This window comes from Eptatretus burgeri, chromosome 12 (assembly GCF_056783735.1).
Source record: "Eptatretus burgeri isolate ZD-2024b chromosome 12, Ebu_testis_v1, whole genome shotgun sequence".
Classification (NCBI taxonomy): Eukaryota; Metazoa; Chordata; class Myxini; order Myxiniformes; family Myxinidae; genus Eptatretus; species Eptatretus burgeri.
Genome location: NC_140972.1, coordinates 72,130,156 through 72,148,016, shown reverse-complemented (window position 1 = coordinate 72,148,016; position 17,861 = coordinate 72,130,156). Strand labels below are relative to the sequence as shown.

The 17,861-nt window shown below is 43.8% G+C and overlaps 1 protein-coding gene across 1 annotated transcript in view; it reads right to left on the bottom strand.

Moving 5' to 3' along the window:
• The window catches only part of DBNL (drebrin like), a 134,832-nt gene that overhangs the window by 71,645 nt on the left and 45,326 nt on the right, over positions 1 to 17,861 (bottom strand). The window contains exon 4 of the mRNA XM_085848499.1: positions 3,436 to 3,510. Within this exon, the coding sequence (XP_085704625.1) occupies positions 3,436 to 3,510 (75 nt within the window). The remainder of the gene's footprint in view (positions 1 to 3,435; positions 3,511 to 17,861) is intronic.

Genomic DNA, 17,861 nt, shown 5'->3' with positions numbered 1-17,861 from the left:
ATCTCCCACATGCGACTTCCCCTCCGCACCCACAACTTGTGTGTCAATACGTGTGTTTTACCATTCTGCCAACAGTGACTCCATTTGCATCTCTCTCTCTCTCAAACGGCATGGACCAACATTTAAACACTCTTTCTCATATGTGGCAATTTCAATTATCACCATGCCAAATGGCTGTGTGTTGGAGCCTCTCTCACCAGCCATGGAACTTCAGCAAAGGACTTCTGTGACTCCATGGGACTGACTCAATCTGTGAACTTTCCAAACTGGATTTTTTCCCAATGGCAAATCCTCCCTTCTGGACTTGGTGATGACATACTTCCCTGCTAATGTCTCCTGCTCTTCCTCTGCTCCAATTGGTTCGTTGGATCATATGCTTGTGAGATTCAAAATCTCTCTGGCTATTCTCGGAGAGCTGCTTCAAAGTCGGCACGTCTCGCAGTTCACAGACTGCCTGGCAGGGACTGCAAGCAGCCATCTCACGACAGGACTGGTCTCCTACTGCATACCAGGGGTTACCAAAGCAAAGGTTGCAACCTGAACTTGGAAAGAACACCCCTTAAAATCCCAGTTCTTGAGCGGGGTTTTCACGTCGAAAGCGTTTTCTTTGACAATTTTTAACATAGCTACCGGTACCAAGTATGTACTGGTACCATTTGGGGTCACGAGGGGAATGCGATTTAAAATTTTGGCCCATGGACAAAAAAGGTTTGGCAACCACTGTCCGCTATCACCTGCCCCTGATGTTAACTCAGCCTGGGAATTCTTCAACACAAACCTGCTCACATTAATGCACAGAATAGCCTGGTGTTGGCTCAGTGGTTAGGGTGGTGGCTTGGGATCCTAGGGTCCTGAGTTCAAGCCCCGTCGGCCGCTGAATTAATACACCAGGGGGTTGACTCAGCCCGTCATCGTTCTGAGGTCGGCAAAATGAGTACCAGTTCCAGTGTGCACTGGTCGAGGGGCACTGCATCAGCGACACAGTTGTGCTTCAAGAAATGGTAGCTACCCCGGCAGCTAAGCTGCCATACGACCACCACCATGCACAGAATCATCCCATCTCGTCTTCAGTTATCCTAACCTTCTTCCCGCGCACAGCACACTGAATATTGTGGTGGGGCAGTTGCTCCGAAACAGCTACCCTTCTCTTCCTGGAAGGCAAATGTGATCGACGACAATCTCAGTGCATTCCAAAAGGCCTGCTGGAGAGACAGAAAATAGCATCTGTCCAACCTCAGGATTGATCATTCAAACTTCCCTCCCTCCTCTAAAACCTGGTGGTGCCTTGTTAAGTCTGTATCTGGAGTATGCCCCCCCTCTATCCTTTCCCTCTCCTCAAACGGCATCACAGCCGACTCTGTTTGTGAGAAGGCTGAATGCCTCAATTCTGTGTTTGCTTCCAAATCTTGCGTAGCCACCCTACCCAGTCACACCCAAATTATCCTGGGGTCTGTATCTTTCGTACATGTAATGGTGGAAACATTTCCAGCAAGCCTCGACTCGAATTCTGCAACTGAAGCAGCCGACATCAGCTCACATTGTCCTCCAAGCCTGTTCTGCTGCTCTTGCACATCATCTTTCTGCCATTTTCACCTGATCATTTTCCCGAGGTTATATTCCACCTGCTTGGAAATCAGCCAACGTCACTGCATTACTTAAAAAGGTGCAAAAACGGTTCTAACTTAACTGCAGACATATCAGATTACTTCGAATCATCAGCAAGGTCGTGGAATCCATCATCACAATTGACATCAAATCCTTCCTTTTCTCTAACAGCCTCATGTCAGTTCATCAATTTGGATTTAGACCAAGTCACTTTACCTTGGATGGACATGCTGCTTCTGGCTCAATGTCAGACATGAGATCAGGGCTGTCTCTCTACCTTGAGCATTTGATACAGTCTGGCATCTCACCTTGCTCACCAAATGCTCTGCCTTATGGCATCCCAGGTAATTCCACTCTTGAGTTACTGACTTCCTCGACTCCCTTAGCCAACATGTGGCTCTCAACAGAATCCTCTCATCACCTCTTCCTGCCAAGGCCGGAGTGCTCCAAGACAGTGTTCTGCACATTGTCCTATTCTTAATCTTCACCAATGATCTGACTGCAAAAAAAAAAACAATAAAAAAACCATTTTTATATATTTGCTGATGACCCCATCCTCTGTCATGACATCTCTTATCCTTCAGATAGGCAGGCAGCAGCTTCTTCCCTCTCTGTAGACCTTGATAGAGCAAATCAAACAATTGGAATACTGGACATCATTAATCCTGACAAATCTCACACTCAAGCACTATATCTATGTATCTATGCATCTATCTCTCAAAGGACCATCTGGCCAAACATCCCAGATACTTTCTTCACAATCCTCTTGAAGAAGGTCAATCACTCAAATATTTAAGTCTCACAAACAAGCCATGATCTTCTTGGGCAAACAGCCTTCTAAGTTGGCCTCCAAAGCCAGTCGCCGCAAGGTGCAGGATACCCAGGATGCCAACTGGGCATCCTGCATCACGCAAAGTCCTTCCTTGACACACCTGAACTCTTATCTACCGATAGCTTGGTGAAGTACTACCCTCCCCTTTTGGCGAGGGCCACCACCTCACACCTTGTTTTGCTTGATGTCGTGGAAAATAAGGCCGTCAAGATCATTGGAATCTCCTGAGATGAAGTTCAGTCAATGAGCCTATCATTTTCCCATTGCAGACAGGTCGGTGATTTCTCAGTGTTATACCACCTCCTTTCTGGTCTTGCACTCTCTGCCGTTTCCATGCTTTGTCACCCCCCCCCCCCCAGTCCACCAGCCACCTAAAGGGCTCACATGGTCCACTAGCAACACTATTCTGGTGAAACTATCAAAATTCACAATCACTGCTCACCTACACTCATTTATTCCTCCTTTTTCCCCACAAGTGGAACAACCTTCCACATTCCTTTCAATCTCTTTCTTCCCTCCAGGGCTTCAAGACAGCTGTTCACCTCCATCTCATACCATTCCCCATTCAAAACAATGATCTTTTCTACCCTCGTTAAACCTCCCCATGCCCAACTCTTTCCAAATTTCCAGTTTTTTTTTTTTCCTTTTGAGAGTTTGCTTCTGTATCCATCTTGTCCACTCTATGTGTCCTCGCCCCACCCTCAGTCTTCCCCACATCTATTATTTCTCCAAGTCTCTCTGTATTTTGTCCATCATCCCTGCTGTTGGTGGTGTATTCTCTCTATTGTTCCTTTTGTACTGTTACGTGTTGATCCGTTATATGTTCTAGCTCCTCTATATGAGCCTCGACTTTGTAGCCAACTGGTTATTTGGTTCATCCCTTTGCTTTTAAAACCACTTCACTGCGATCTCAGTCTCCACGAATTTACCCACACCATCGAAACACGCGTTCAACAAGGACCATTCGTGAACAAAATTCTTCACCCGTCAACACGCACCTTCAAGAAAGCTGCGACGGCACTGACGTGCTGAGCACATGTTCCCTTTCTTGCCGTTTTCACGCCTTCGCCCGTCTGTGTGGGAGATAGCATCGAGACATCGTCACAGTAATCTCTTTTCAGCTCATTACGAGTGCATGCATCAAGCCCCATGCTGGCATTCACGTCTTTACGTGTACCTGTATCTACCCGAGGGATCCTAGCAAATGCATCCCCATTTCTGGAGGCTGAGAATCGAACAATACGACTAAATGAAAAATTTCCCACGTGGCTAAAAAGCAACCACTTTTGCTAGATTTGAACCTGGATGTTCCAGCACTCCATCCAATTCGGAGTTTTATCACCATCTTTCATTTTTTTTGTATCGATTTGATACACGCAACAGGCAATTGCTTGGAAATTTGTTGGAGACATAGGTCTTGTTGGCAATATCAGCTGCTCATGCAACCGGCGATGGTCGAGCAATTTTGTGCCACGTTACAAACGCTCAAAATTGATCATTCACCAAATCTGCGGATGCATCGGAGCAAAATATTCCATCAAATGCGGGCTCATTTACAACTTAAACCGTTCATCTTGTTCGTATATGGTGACATCACAACGTGACCAAGCGATGCAAATACCTTTGTGATTTTCAGTGCGGCTTATGTCCCGCCGACGGAGCTGCACATTTACATTCAAAATTGTGGTGTCTTTCCAATTAAAAAGCGAGTTCAAACTGGAGCAGCAATAGCATTTGAAGCAACACCCGTGACGGACTTACAAATGCACTCGGTTCTTTTCATAAAAGCCACATCATTTGCCCAGAGAAGGCAGGTGTGAACAGAAACATCTATTCCCGGAAACAGGTTTTTGCTGCCACTTAACAGTGCGCAGCCAAGACATAGGGTGATCACGCTTCTGGCAGGCAATTTTCAGCGTCTATTTTAAACAATGGATTCGCAGGGCTGTGCTCATTCCTGAGCAAATACATCACTTTGCTGCTTGGCTGAGAAAGCTTATTATGTGCCAGAGATACATTTATAACAAAGGAAGTCAAAACTTTATCTTCATGGAGGAGTTTCACTTGAAGCACAAAGTGAATTACACCCTTTCCTTATTAGTCTCACCAAAGCTCTTGGCCACACTCGATACATTTGTCCAGCAAAATGTGTGCACGTGTGTGCCACGGGGTGTTCCATCAAATGTATGTGTATGTGTGTCAAAGGGTGTTTCGTCAGATGCGCGTGTGCGTGTGCACGAGCTCGCGCCACATTAGCACGACCGCAGCTCCATCACTGGATAGAAAAGCCAATGTATGCCAGCGTCGTTAAATGGCCCATCAGTCCAACAGGAAATTGGGAATGCTCAGCAGAAGTAAACGTGTAAAGCAATTTTGCAGTAAATGTATATATGCAAAGCTGGTTCAAAAGTCCATAGAATTGTGTGCAGTTCCCATCAGCATACGACGTGCGACGCCTCGAAGAGATCAATTCTCAATATTGATTACAGCTAACACTCAAACCACAAACTTTAATACAATGGCAAACAAATAATAAATTATCCAAGAGGCATAAAAAAAAAACTCGACATATTCATTATATTTAGATATCTCTTAGAACTATTTTGAAGCTGTTTACCAATAATAGAAGAGGGTGGGGGCACAGCAAGGATGGGGTGCATTAAGAAAGGACAACGTTAGCAAGATAGAATATTTACCAGGAAGTAAAGCCATCTATCATTTTAACAGGAAGCTACATGCGATACCACAATCCACGTTAGACAAGGCTACAATTGAATTGCAAACTATTTGGTGGTGTTTTTTTCTTTCTCTCACTCACTCACTGGGCCGCACCCTCTCCACATTGGCTGGCAGGATAGCCTAGACGTACACACACTCACCTCTGAGTTGACTCGCCTGGGTTCTAATCTTGGCCTAGCTGTAAACTGTCAGCCTACTGTTTCTTAGGTAGAGCAAGGCATCGATATGTGTGCCGTCCCACGGATGGATGGGCGTCAATTCTGCCAGCATTAGTTCAGGTCAGGGAAGGTATGGGAGCATGTGCCGGAGCAGTGCGTCGCTGCCTCCACTTTCCACCGGTACTCCAGGGCCATTCCCCAGGCAGATGCCTGGCCCGTTCCCATCTCCTTGAGATGCTGGTCAACCTGCAGCAACCACGAGGCACGTGGTCAGCCCACTGGCCTCCTCCACTCACGAGACTCCCTCGCTGAGAGAATATGACGAGTAGGGTCAGCATCAGGAAAACGAGCCACATGTCCATACAGCCGCAACTGATGCTCACGGACTATGCAGGTAACAAATCTCATCCGAGTCTCTCTCAGCAACCGCTCGTTGGACACAAAATGCGACCAGCGATAGCCAAGGATTCTCCGAAGAGAATCCTACACACTATATCATCTCATGTATATACGTTCCATCAGCTCGATATCTCCAATACTTATCGGTAGTAAGTACCCATACAATAACAAATCTCATCCGAGTCTCTCTCAGCAACCGCTCGTTGGACACAAAGTCCGACCAGCGATAGCCAAGGATTCCACGAATAGACCTGGGACCAAAGGAATTAAGTCTCCATCTTTGGTCCCTGGTCAGAGTCCAAGTCTCACATCCGTAGAGCAAGACTGGAAGCACAAAGGACCAAGAACAGCTTTAACATGAAGACTCAAAACAAGGACCTGCACAGGTACCTACAGCGCCACACCGCATGATCCAGTGAATCCATGACTCCCCCGGCCTGACCCAGATATCTTTTGACCTCTGGCTCACAGCCACCAGACATGAATATCACTGCCAAGGTAAGTGAATCTCCGTGACCTCAACATCCTCGCCACAAACAGGTACAGACAAGATTGCAGCATCCAAGATGTCAGTGAAAGCCTGGATTTTAGTTTTGACCCAAGGAAACCCGTAATCCCAGCGGCTCCGACTCCTCATTCAGCACCTTGAGGGCCTCCAAATGGATATCTAAAGTCTCCGCAAAGATGACTGCACCATCTGCAAAATCAAGGTCAGAGATCTTGACATTCCCAAACGATGCACCGCAGCTTGATCTCTCCGACATCCTCCCGAGAATCCAGTCCATACAAGTGCTGAAAAGTGTGGGGGCCAGTACACAACCCTGACGAACTCCAGTAACAACTGGAGTTCATCAGGGTCTGTGTTGCAACTGGAGTTCATCAGGTAATTCACGGATGAACTCCAGAACTGAAATTTCGATTTTCTTGTTCAAGTCTTTGGTTTGGGCCAAGCTAAGATGAGTCTGCAATCAAGGATAAGATTTCTATATGAATCAAGTACAAGATATGTCATATGGCACCAAAGAGGTTTGAGACAAACAAGGGATGGGGGGAATTGAAAATCCCAACATATTTCACACATCTAATATTCAGATGTCCAAGAGCGGCTTTAACATGCAAGATATTAAGTTTAGAGTGTAAAACTTGAGACGAGACTTAGCGACACATGACTAATAACAATTGGACATTTTAGTTCACAACACTGCCTTTCACCCAAAGCAATTACCACAAACTTTTGTATTTTCATTCTCACCCTCATTCCTCTTCACACATTTTTCTCTCTTAAATTCCCCTCTCCAATATGCCCACACATTAAGCGTACACACTGTATGAGCATTGTGTGCAATCATTTAGGAGACATGTTAGCAACGGAGTTTTTCAGAGATGAATTATGGTGATGATGCCCAAACAAGTAAAATTGAAAACACAAGGTGGTCCACAATTAATTTCTCATCCATCTAATCAATCAGTCCACATTTCCAGAGATATTACACATAAGTGATGATTTTGATTCTTGAAAGTGTTTGGAGATACTTAAACGTTGGAGATCAAGATGTATAAGTGTGTCCTGATATTTTTCAAAGTTGTGAATATAGGTTGTTTTTTTGGGGTTTTTTTAATCATACAACATTGAGGCTCATGTGGTTTGGCAGGTTAGCCGAGGGTAGGCATGGGGAAACCTCTGGCCCATGATTCATTTTGATATTTATATAAAAGTGGGATTGAGCAATTAGTTCACTTCTTTATGTCTGGCTCTCTACAAACATTCGTTTATGATCGAGGAACAACTCGATTTCAATTGAATCGGAAAACGGACCTGTACTCGAGTAGTGCTTTCGCTCTGAATTAGTCCCGATCGCAAATGCGCAGAGAGGAGTGAGATAATTAGGATACTCCGCCTGCCTTTCTGGCAGCCAAACAAAATTGAAAATTATTCCAAACAGGAAACGTACCGTTTTAGTGACGTCCTAAAGGACACAAACAACGGGCATGAATCGCTAATATAACGTGTTAAATAAGGTGGAGTAAAAGACGCTGCATCAATGGTGGTAAACTTGTGAATTTTTTTATTCTACAACCTTTAAAATCTTTATTTTATTTCAATTGAGCTATATACTTGAACACTGCAGAGCACAAATCGCCTTTTGGGTGCTTTGAAAATGCCTTCTGGTTAGGCCTAGGTCACATTTGCCACGGCGGCCGCGGGGTCTCCAAAATCTGCGGCCACTAGCAATTACATGGCGGCCGCAGTATTTCCACGGTCACACAATGTAGCAGTCACATATGTTTTTATTTTTCGGGTAGCCGCACGGCGTATTTATAAATTGTGGAGACCGAAAATGTGGGGGTGCCGTACGGTCTTTGATTTGATGTCGCACGGTGACCTTAGGGCGTCGCTGCGGCGGCCATATAATTTTCAAGGCAGATGCAAGGTGCCCGCAGGAGGACCCTAAGGCGAACATGTGGCCAGAAGGACGGTAACGAGTGGATATATATATATATATATATACATATATATACATATATATATATATATATATATATATATATATATATATATATATATATATATATATATATATATATATATACATATATATACATATACCAGTTCTTTTTGTTACTGAAATAAAAATATACCAGTATATATAACTGAATATACTAAAACTATAATATACCGTGGTGTCCCCAGAATCCGAACAACCCATTGTTTGAACAAATTGGAATCCGAACAATTTTTTCGAGAAAATTTTGCCCTAAAAACCTAATACATTTAAAAAAACTGAACACAAAGTAGCATTCATGTTTGTTCACGTGTCTCCCCCAACTGTTTGAGCCGCATATTCGCGCTTTGTTCATTCAGTTCGTTGGTGGAAGTCCTCATGAAAGCATCTCTCGTGTGTCGATCGATACTTTAGGCCTCAGTCACATTTGTTCTACAGTGAGGATACGGCGGCCGTACGCCCTCTGAATTGACAGAAACGTGCGGTGGCTGCAGAGAAACTGAGGTGGCCTCAGGGTGGCCCTACGCCGTTTGGCTATATTTTACAGGTCGTAAGGTCGCCGTGGAATTATAACGCGGAGTTATAACTTTTTTCATTTCTACGCTCGCTGTAGAAATTCGACAAGCCGAAACAAAAAAAAAATTAACCCATTCATTACCGTCCATCTGGCCGCACGTTCGGCTTAGAGTCCCCCTGCGGTCGCTTGCGTCTGCCTTCAAAATTCTATGGCCGCTGCAAGAACGCCCTAAGGTCACCGTGTGACATCAAACCAAAGACCGTACGGCACACCCATGTTTTGGTCTCCACAATTTATAAATACGCCGTGCGGCTACCCGAAAAATAACAAGGACAAATGTGTCCAAGAGTAGCGTCCAAAACCTAAAAGTTTTGTTGCCTAAAACAAAACAAAAAACAACAACAACTTCCGATATTTCGTCACGTGCCTTCATTAAGCCAATAGCGAAACGCGTCATAATGTATTTACGATATATCGTGTATTTACGAAATATATAATGTATTTACGAAATTACAATGCGATAAATGGAATAATCTTTAAATAGTAACGTCAACTTTTCGAAACTTTAAAGCAAATGTCCGAATATATTTAAAAGTTCATGATAGACGGTCTCAAAAGGCACCGTCTATGTGAGGATGTGCACATGTGCTCAGTATTTAAGGCGATCCGGATCATGTATATACAAGAGCCGAGTCCGAGAGATTAAGGTTTTGTCTTCACAAGAAGAAGAAGAACAAGAACGAGAAGAACAACGCCGAGATCTCTCTGAGCAGCGTTCGCTAAGCGAGACGCTGATAAAAACAAATGTGACTGCTACATTGTGTGACCGTGGAAATACTGCGGCCGCTTTATAATTGCTAGTGCCCGTACATTTTGTAGACCCTCCGACCGCAGAGCCAAATGTGACTGAGGCCTTACCTCGTGTTTTCACCTTCATTTGTGATGTTTGTTTTTTTAATCATCTTGTGTTTTAATTAATAACAAAAAAACTAATCCGATCACGTGGTGTGACGGACTGTCGGACAAGGATTAAATTTCACAGCAAAACCAGTTGTAATTTGGAATATCCATGATTACGTCAGCCCGATGCGTTTGATGAAAGTGATTGTGGTTCTTGGGGCATCATGTTTGATGAGCTGCCCTGGGGGCAGCGCTCTCGCAGAGTACACGAGTGATTGGAACCCAGGCCGGAGCACGAGCCTGTGTGGACCTTTGGATGTGGCGATTGGACCAGTTTACATAAAATACACCGCCACCAAAGGTCATTTACTCATCTTATTTTACCTTAAACATGGGGAATTTCAGTTTAAAGTGTCTTGAAAGTGGGTTTTCTTGTGGCCCACGAACGGATTAATTCAGTCCATTATTTCTTATTGGGAAAATATTTTTGCAATCCGAACAGCCTCCTAGAACGAATTAAATTCGGATTCTGGGGGCACCACGGTATAGGCAAACACCTATACTCCAATCTCTAGCGGTAGCGCATGGTGGACGCACGGTCGACGCAGACTGCCACAGAAGCCGTACGTCGGTGCACGGCGGGCGTAGGGGAACCATGTCGACCCTGCGTTTCCCGCAGGTAGTCACACAGACCGCAAGGCCACCGTGGAAATAGTGCGGCCGCCATAATTTTTGGAGGGTTGATAAATTCATTTTTCATTGAGAAGAGCTTACGTCAGCCGGACGAATAACGCAAGCCCACCATACGCCCTACGTACGGTCGACGTGGAACACATCTACGTCATAGCTTGGCTTATCGAATTGCTTCGGCGAACGTAGAAATGAAAAAAAGTTATAACTCCGCGCTATAATTCCACGGCGACCCTACGGCCTGTAAAATATAGCCAAACGGCGTAGGGCCTCCCTGAGGCCACCTCAGTTTCTCTGCGGCTGCCGCACGTTTCTGTCAATTCAGAGGACGTACGGCCGCCGTATCCTCGCCGTAGAGCAAATGTGACCTCGGCCTTAACGAAACTTCAACAAAATATTCATGCCCTGAGAGCAGAGTAACTCTCTCTCTATATCGAGTGCAGCCTGTGGCTGCTGGTTGCATCATTGGTTGGGACGCGGCTATGCCGCTGATGCAGTGTCCCCCTTACCAGTACACTAGTACTCATTTCGCTGACCTCGGAAGGATGACAGGCTGAGTCAACCTCCTGGTGTATTTTAATACAGCGGCCAATGGGGCTTGAACTCAGGACCTCGGATCCCAAGCCGCCACCCGAACCACTAAGCCAACACCAGGCTCAGCAGAGTAACTATGAGAAAAGCTATGAGAATCAGTGTTAATGCCATCTCATGCCCCGAGGGAAACATAACTGTTTGAGATTCCGCATTTTGACAAATATGGCGGGCGGCACCTTGCGCCGTTTGTTTGGTACATGTTGTTCTCAAAGATTGTTCCAAGATAATCATTTTCTCCAAGAAGAGCCAGCCAAAAGTTTGCAATTAAGCAAGCGCATCCTGTAGATAAACCTCGATAACTGTGGAAAAACGCATCTTGGCGTCGTATCCTCAGCTCTGGACTGTTCCGTTTGACCCATCGGCTTTGTGTGGTTACCATAACCCCTGTTACGCAAGGTTCACAAACAAAAAGAACATAGATCGTGTTTGGAAACGCAAAGCAAGAGTTTAAAAGACTCTTCCCATGTCCTTTTTCTCAAGACTGCAAAGAGTAAGGTGTTAGTTACGTAAACTCTTGAGTTTTGGGCAGTGTTTGATGTCGCCACTACATCACTGAACATTAAAACAACATAAAAGCAGCAACAAAAAGTATTCCACCCAACATTTACATTCTTGTCAAAAAGGAAGCAATCACAGAAGTCACATTTGTTAAGTTACTTTGAGATGGCTATTCGTATTATGGCCATTTATAAAATGTATACGATTTCCTGTGATACTGTTCCAGTCGTCGGGTCGTCCCAGTGGCCTGGTACAAATTCCAGCGAACTGCATCAAAGCGGACACCCGATTCGGTCGCCAGGGCCAGATCATGGGTCTATCCATCCCGATAATGTACCGAGTGAGACAACAGAGTCAGTTGATGCATTGTGCTGATCGGAACCATACACCCGATTCCAATTAACGTCCCAGCCGAGCCAGTGAGCGCATGGCACAGTCTTTTGGTGGGTGCTAATAACCCATACCAGATTAGTCCATTTGCAGACATGCTAATTCCAAAAGCGATCACAACAACTCTAATTCACTCAGTGACCAAGTGAATTTAAAAAAATTAATGTTACACGGGAGCGGGGAATACAAGGTCGCAAAGACCAATAAATACAATAAAAAAAAACCCTGCTCTGTACAGAAATCATGTCCACAAAATGAACGAACGAGAAATTCCTTAACTAACCACACCCTTTGTGGTCCAGTCATACCACACCACAAGAGATAGACAAGTCAGAGGCAGACAAGACACAAAATACCCAGCGGGAGACCACTGGACCTTTATGTGGAGCAGACCCAACGTTCTTGTTCCAGGCAAGCCGAGGTTTGTGCTGTACCCTAGCACGAGAAGAGGAGAGTGGGCATGACTGGCTGGGTGGGGCATGGCGCAGCTACTCGTGTCGACTACACAAGGTTTCCCAGTATCTGCTCTGGGCATCTGTTCCCGTGCACCTCTTTGCACATGCTTTTTAAATGTCTGGCCTCACCTGCCGCACTTCGTCCCTCCTCTCTCGGCTGATATTGGCCTGAGAGTCCCATTTGATGGGCCGGAGTACATCCCCTTGACCTGTCACATGGACGGTCCTTAACTCTATCTTGAGCAGGATCGATACTCAGATGTCTCCCTAAAACTTGTGCCGAAACACCGACTGTGACGTGAAAAAGAACATAAAAACAGATTACAAAGGATAGAACACTAAAAACGGGGTGATTCAGCTCTGGAGGTTTTAGACATGTATTGGGGAAGGGGGGGGGGGGGGGTGGGGCGATACCTTTCTATACATGAAAGCGACGCATATCAAATATCACAATTAAATTATCTCACACTTATTCCATGACATTAAATACATGCAATAACTAAACTATCATATGCAATGTTAGCCCCCAGAACTCATTTCCACAACTCTACCAGCTGAACAAAAGTAACAAGAATCAGGATGTTTAGTGTTTGTTTTTTTCTTCTTCGTGTGCAGCCTGTGGCTGCTGATTGTATCATCGGCTGAGGGTGCGGCTGCACCCCTGATGCAATGCCCCTATTACTAATAAACTGAAACTTATTTCACAGACCTCAGAAGGATGACAGGTTGAGTCAACCCCACCTGGTGTAAAGTGAACAGCCGACAGGGGCTCTAACTCAGGACCCCCAAGATCCCAAGCCAGCCACCTTAACCACGAAGCCAACGCCAGGCTTCGGATGTTTAGTTACATTACAATCATTTTAATATGTGCAATAACAACAGTTAGTATTAGTTATATTACTTATCTGCATATGTGCTGTTTATAATTACCACATATCACTCCGCATGTGCAACCTGCAGCGAGTTTAACAACAAGCTGTACGGTCAAATAACTGGGAAAGGTTCCTCCCACTGGGCCAAGAAGCAAGCACGTTCACCTCTCAGCTGTCCAGCTTGGATTTCAATCCTGACCCAGCTAAAACTGTCATTCTGGTATTTCGCAGGTAGGAGGCATCAACGTGTGTGCTGTCCCTCGGATGGACATCAAACTGTGCGAGCGCACAAGTTGACGGACATTAAAGATGCCACGGTGCCCTTCACAGAGAGTCGGTGAACTATCACCGTCACGATGAACAATATCAAAATTCCTGTTGTAACCCTATATACTCTCCATGAAAGTTCCTGTTCTAACCTATAGGGGACACTGCAGCAGCAGCAGAAGCAGAGCCGCACTCCCAGTGATTGATGCAAGCCGCAGCCATGTCCTGAGTGCAGAAGGGGAGAAGAAGAGGAGGAGTCAAATGTAAGATTAAGGTGATGGAGGGTATAAAGGCAACCATCTGACAGTGGGGCAACAAATGGACACAATAAACAAACAGGGAAAGAGGAGAGGAGAGAGGATGGAAGGAAATGCAGCAACCTGCGAGTAGGAGTGTTGAATTAATGGCAGTAGAAAAGATCACAAGTAGGTTTGAAATGTCTGGAACCCCATTCTTAATGACGAGCTTGATCTTATGTTCTGCAGTGTACTCTGTAAATACAATAAAGGGCCGCGTGCAGTGCAGCCTTGAGAGTAAAGAATATGGCTATGACGTTTACTATTTAATCAACATATGGCTATCTAATCTGGTTAAATGATTCACACTATTTATGGCTTGTGGAAGAATAATGGTGTGGTGAGGTAGTATTGTGGGATGGCAAAATGAGGAACTAGTCTTGCTAGTTAAAGCTAGTGTCAATCTGCATCGGAGGATGGGTAAAACAATGGACGTTGATCGAGTTGCGATAACCGCTGTGCATAGCAAGGAGAAGCTGATGTTTCAATCATTAACCCTCCGATGAAGGGTTACCGCCCAAAACATCAGCTTGTCCTTGCTTCCCACGAGGTTCGCATACCTCCATCAACATCCTGTTGATTTCATCCATTATGGAAAGGCAGCCTACCACAGGCGTTGCCCCGCTGATTCAGGCTGCTGGAAAAGAGCGTCCTGTTCAAACGAACCCTTAAGTGACGTTACGTGGATCAACTCCTGCTGAACCACAAATTATATAATGTATCTGACAAAGGACATCATGTATCCCCAAAAAATAATGATTTTTGTACATAGATAAGAATGTGATGTTACAGGGTAATTAAAGGAAGATCAATAGCAGCGCACATTGTATGATGGGTTGTAAAACATGAGCTATCACACGATCACACCGTTTGTGGTCTGCAAAATGTTCAGCAACCTTGCTCCTTCATCGCCCAAACTACTATCTCACACGGTGATACCCACTTCCTTCTTTAGTCGAAATTGAGCATGGAGTTTTCGAAGTGAGATTAGGTCATTTGGGTCACAATGACTGTGCCATATCCACAACCTATTATAACGTATTGAAGTATCTTATAAACGACAAGGAAATACAAGGAAGTTGATTGCAGGAGAAGGCGATCAGGCCCATCATGCTGGTACATTTCTGCAAACATCCATGTACCCAGCTACAATCCCCAGTACTTTGAGGTACCTATTCAAATCCAGTTTTAATCTATCTATGGTTTCTGCAGCTACTACCTTTCCAGGGAGACCACTCCATGCATTAAGTACTCTCCAAATGAAAGACCCTTGCCTTAATGTCATCATAACTCTCCTCTTCTTCACTCTAAAACTATGATCCCTGCTACTAGGTGGGCTGCTTACGTCCCACAACTATTACCATCGCCAGATCCCTCTCCTATGTCAAAGGTTGAAAATAAATTTGTGGAGAATCTAGAAAAAATGAACAAAAACAAAGTATGTATAGAAAGAAACTAACTAGATATCTGCGGTCGCAAAGTCATCGCCAAGGGTACACCTCCCGTGGCCCCCACGATCAAATGATGGGCATATTTTATCTGGACTGCCCTATGACCTTCACAATTTAAAGATAGAGTGTAAATTAAGAAAAATGTGTAATAATCAACAATATATGCATAAAAATAAACATGAAAATCGGAGGAGAATTACTCAAGTTTTGATCAACAAGGCGTTTTGGGTTAATTAGGTCACAATCTGAAAAAGGAGGTCAATGACACGAATCAAATATCAGGTGCACGGTCCACTATGATGATGCAAGAACTTCTTGGAAGGCCAAGCGGTCTGATATTCCATACCGGCAAAATTAAGCGATGACAACAAGTAAAAAAAACTTTTTTTCAGACCGTAATTTGACCTTGACCTTTAACTCAGAGGTATGATATAAATGCGCCATACTCTAGGCTGTCTAGTGTCTAGTGAGGGCACTTTCATTCAAATCGGATAAACCATAGTCGAGTTATGGCGAAGAACGTTAAAATGTCTATAATTAGATCATGACGTTAAAATTTAGGTCAAGGTCAAAAAAAAAATTGTCAACTGCGCACACTTTTTATTGCTGTTATTGTTGCAAAATTTCATTCTGAATGTCCCAGCCGGCTTTGAGATACAGAACGGACATTCGCAGAAAAAAAACCATTAATAGTGGTTTAGTACTCCGAGGGGTCGAATAAAATCTGAGGTACCACTAAAAAATGGGGATACCAATTGTAGAAACAAACCCTACAAAAGGTAAAAGCCTCCCTCTATCCTCTCGGGGAGGCTTAATGAAAAAGAAAAAAAAGAAAGAATCCTTACTAGAATTCACAGACCGGTGTTTGTGCATTTGTGTTTGTATGTTTGTCACAATACTCCTCCTACAGTTCTTGGCTGATTACATGCAGACTTGCAACATAGGATCAGCACGACCCCAATTAATGTACAGGGGTGGTTTTTTTTTTTAATCTTTGCCGGTAGTCTTGGGAAGGCGGGACGAAAATTCTCTATGTAAATGTGTGTTGTGTTGTGCCACCTCCAGGTGGGAGAAAGTATTACAAGTATCCACCATTTACAGTACAGTATTCCTGCCCTATGTTTTCAAGTACAGTGAGGGGGTTTGAATGATAAGGAGTAGATTTGTTTTTGCTTCATGAACATAACCCAGGTTTTGTCGGGTTTTTTTGCCAATACAGAGCTGTCAGTTGCCTACACAATTCCCAAATAAAGGTAGGCACCAGAAGAACATGTTGCACGCTTGGAACAAAATTGCACATAGGGCGGGCACTCTGCTAGTGAAAAATAATTCACAGCAGTCACGACAACATGCACTTGGGAGAGTGCATACCTCTGCCACGTTGATCAGTTTCGGTTTTGTATCCCACTAATAAGCCAGATTTGCATCTGGACCTTAACCAAAATGTAATCGCCTTGTTCTTATCACCTCACAAACTGATCCACCAAGTTTTGTCCAAATCCGTTCAAAACGTTTTGGAACATCATGCCAGACATGTACAGTATATTGTTTTTGCCCACATCTCTCAATGGTGAAGAATTACTTTTATAAACATGATGTATAGTGGGGTGCAAAAGTATGAGTCAATTTGGAAATATATTAATTCAGATGTGATAACAAAATAAACCAGACAGACGCTCGTTTGTGTGTAGTTTCGTCTCATGTGCTCATTCAGAACAAAAATAGCATTGTTAGCTGAACGGTGAACACGCCACTATTATGGCCCATATATCCACATCATCTATGCACCCTACTATGTCACATACATTGTCATTATCCTTAGCTTTATTGATTAATTAATGATCACTTTTGTACATATTAAGGATAAATTGTGTCAAAGAAGATGAATACGAAAAAAAATTCAAACGACATTCCCCATGGCTATTTGATTATATATATATATATATATATATATATATATATATATATATATATATATATATATATATATATATATATATATATATATATATATATATATATATATATATATATATATATATATATGTATATATATATATATATATATATATATATATATATGAAAACCTGGTGCTGGCTGAACGGTTAAGTTGGCAAGCTTAAGATCTTATGGTCTTGAATTTGAGCCTGTCGTCCTGTTGAATTAACACCAGGAGGGTTGACTCAGCCTGTCTTCCTTCCGAGGTCAGCAAAATGAGAACCAGCTTACTGGTAACAGGGAGCACTGCATCAAAAACACAGCCATGCCCCCAGGAAATGGTGCAGCCTCGCAGCCATAGGGTGCACATGAATAAATAAATATGAATGAAGTTTTGCATCAATCTGTGAAGCAGTTCTGGAGAAGATTTTTTTTAATCCAATATGGCCACCAGATCACGTGATCGATGACATAAATTTAATTATCAACTCAAATGAGGTCGTAGATCAGATATATGAAGTTTCAGATTTTTTTGGATTAGGATTTTGATTTTTTTTTTTTGTATACCTTGTCGAGGCTCGTATGAGAGCAAACACACAACGCACATCAAGGGGGGGGGGGGTGGGACAAAACAGTGGGGAACGGACACATTAGGAGATCTGTGGAAGGGAGAGGGATGGGACGGAGAACATGAAGAAGAGAAGATGGACATTACAGGGACTTTCAGGAAGGAAAGCAGGGAATTTGAAGGAGGT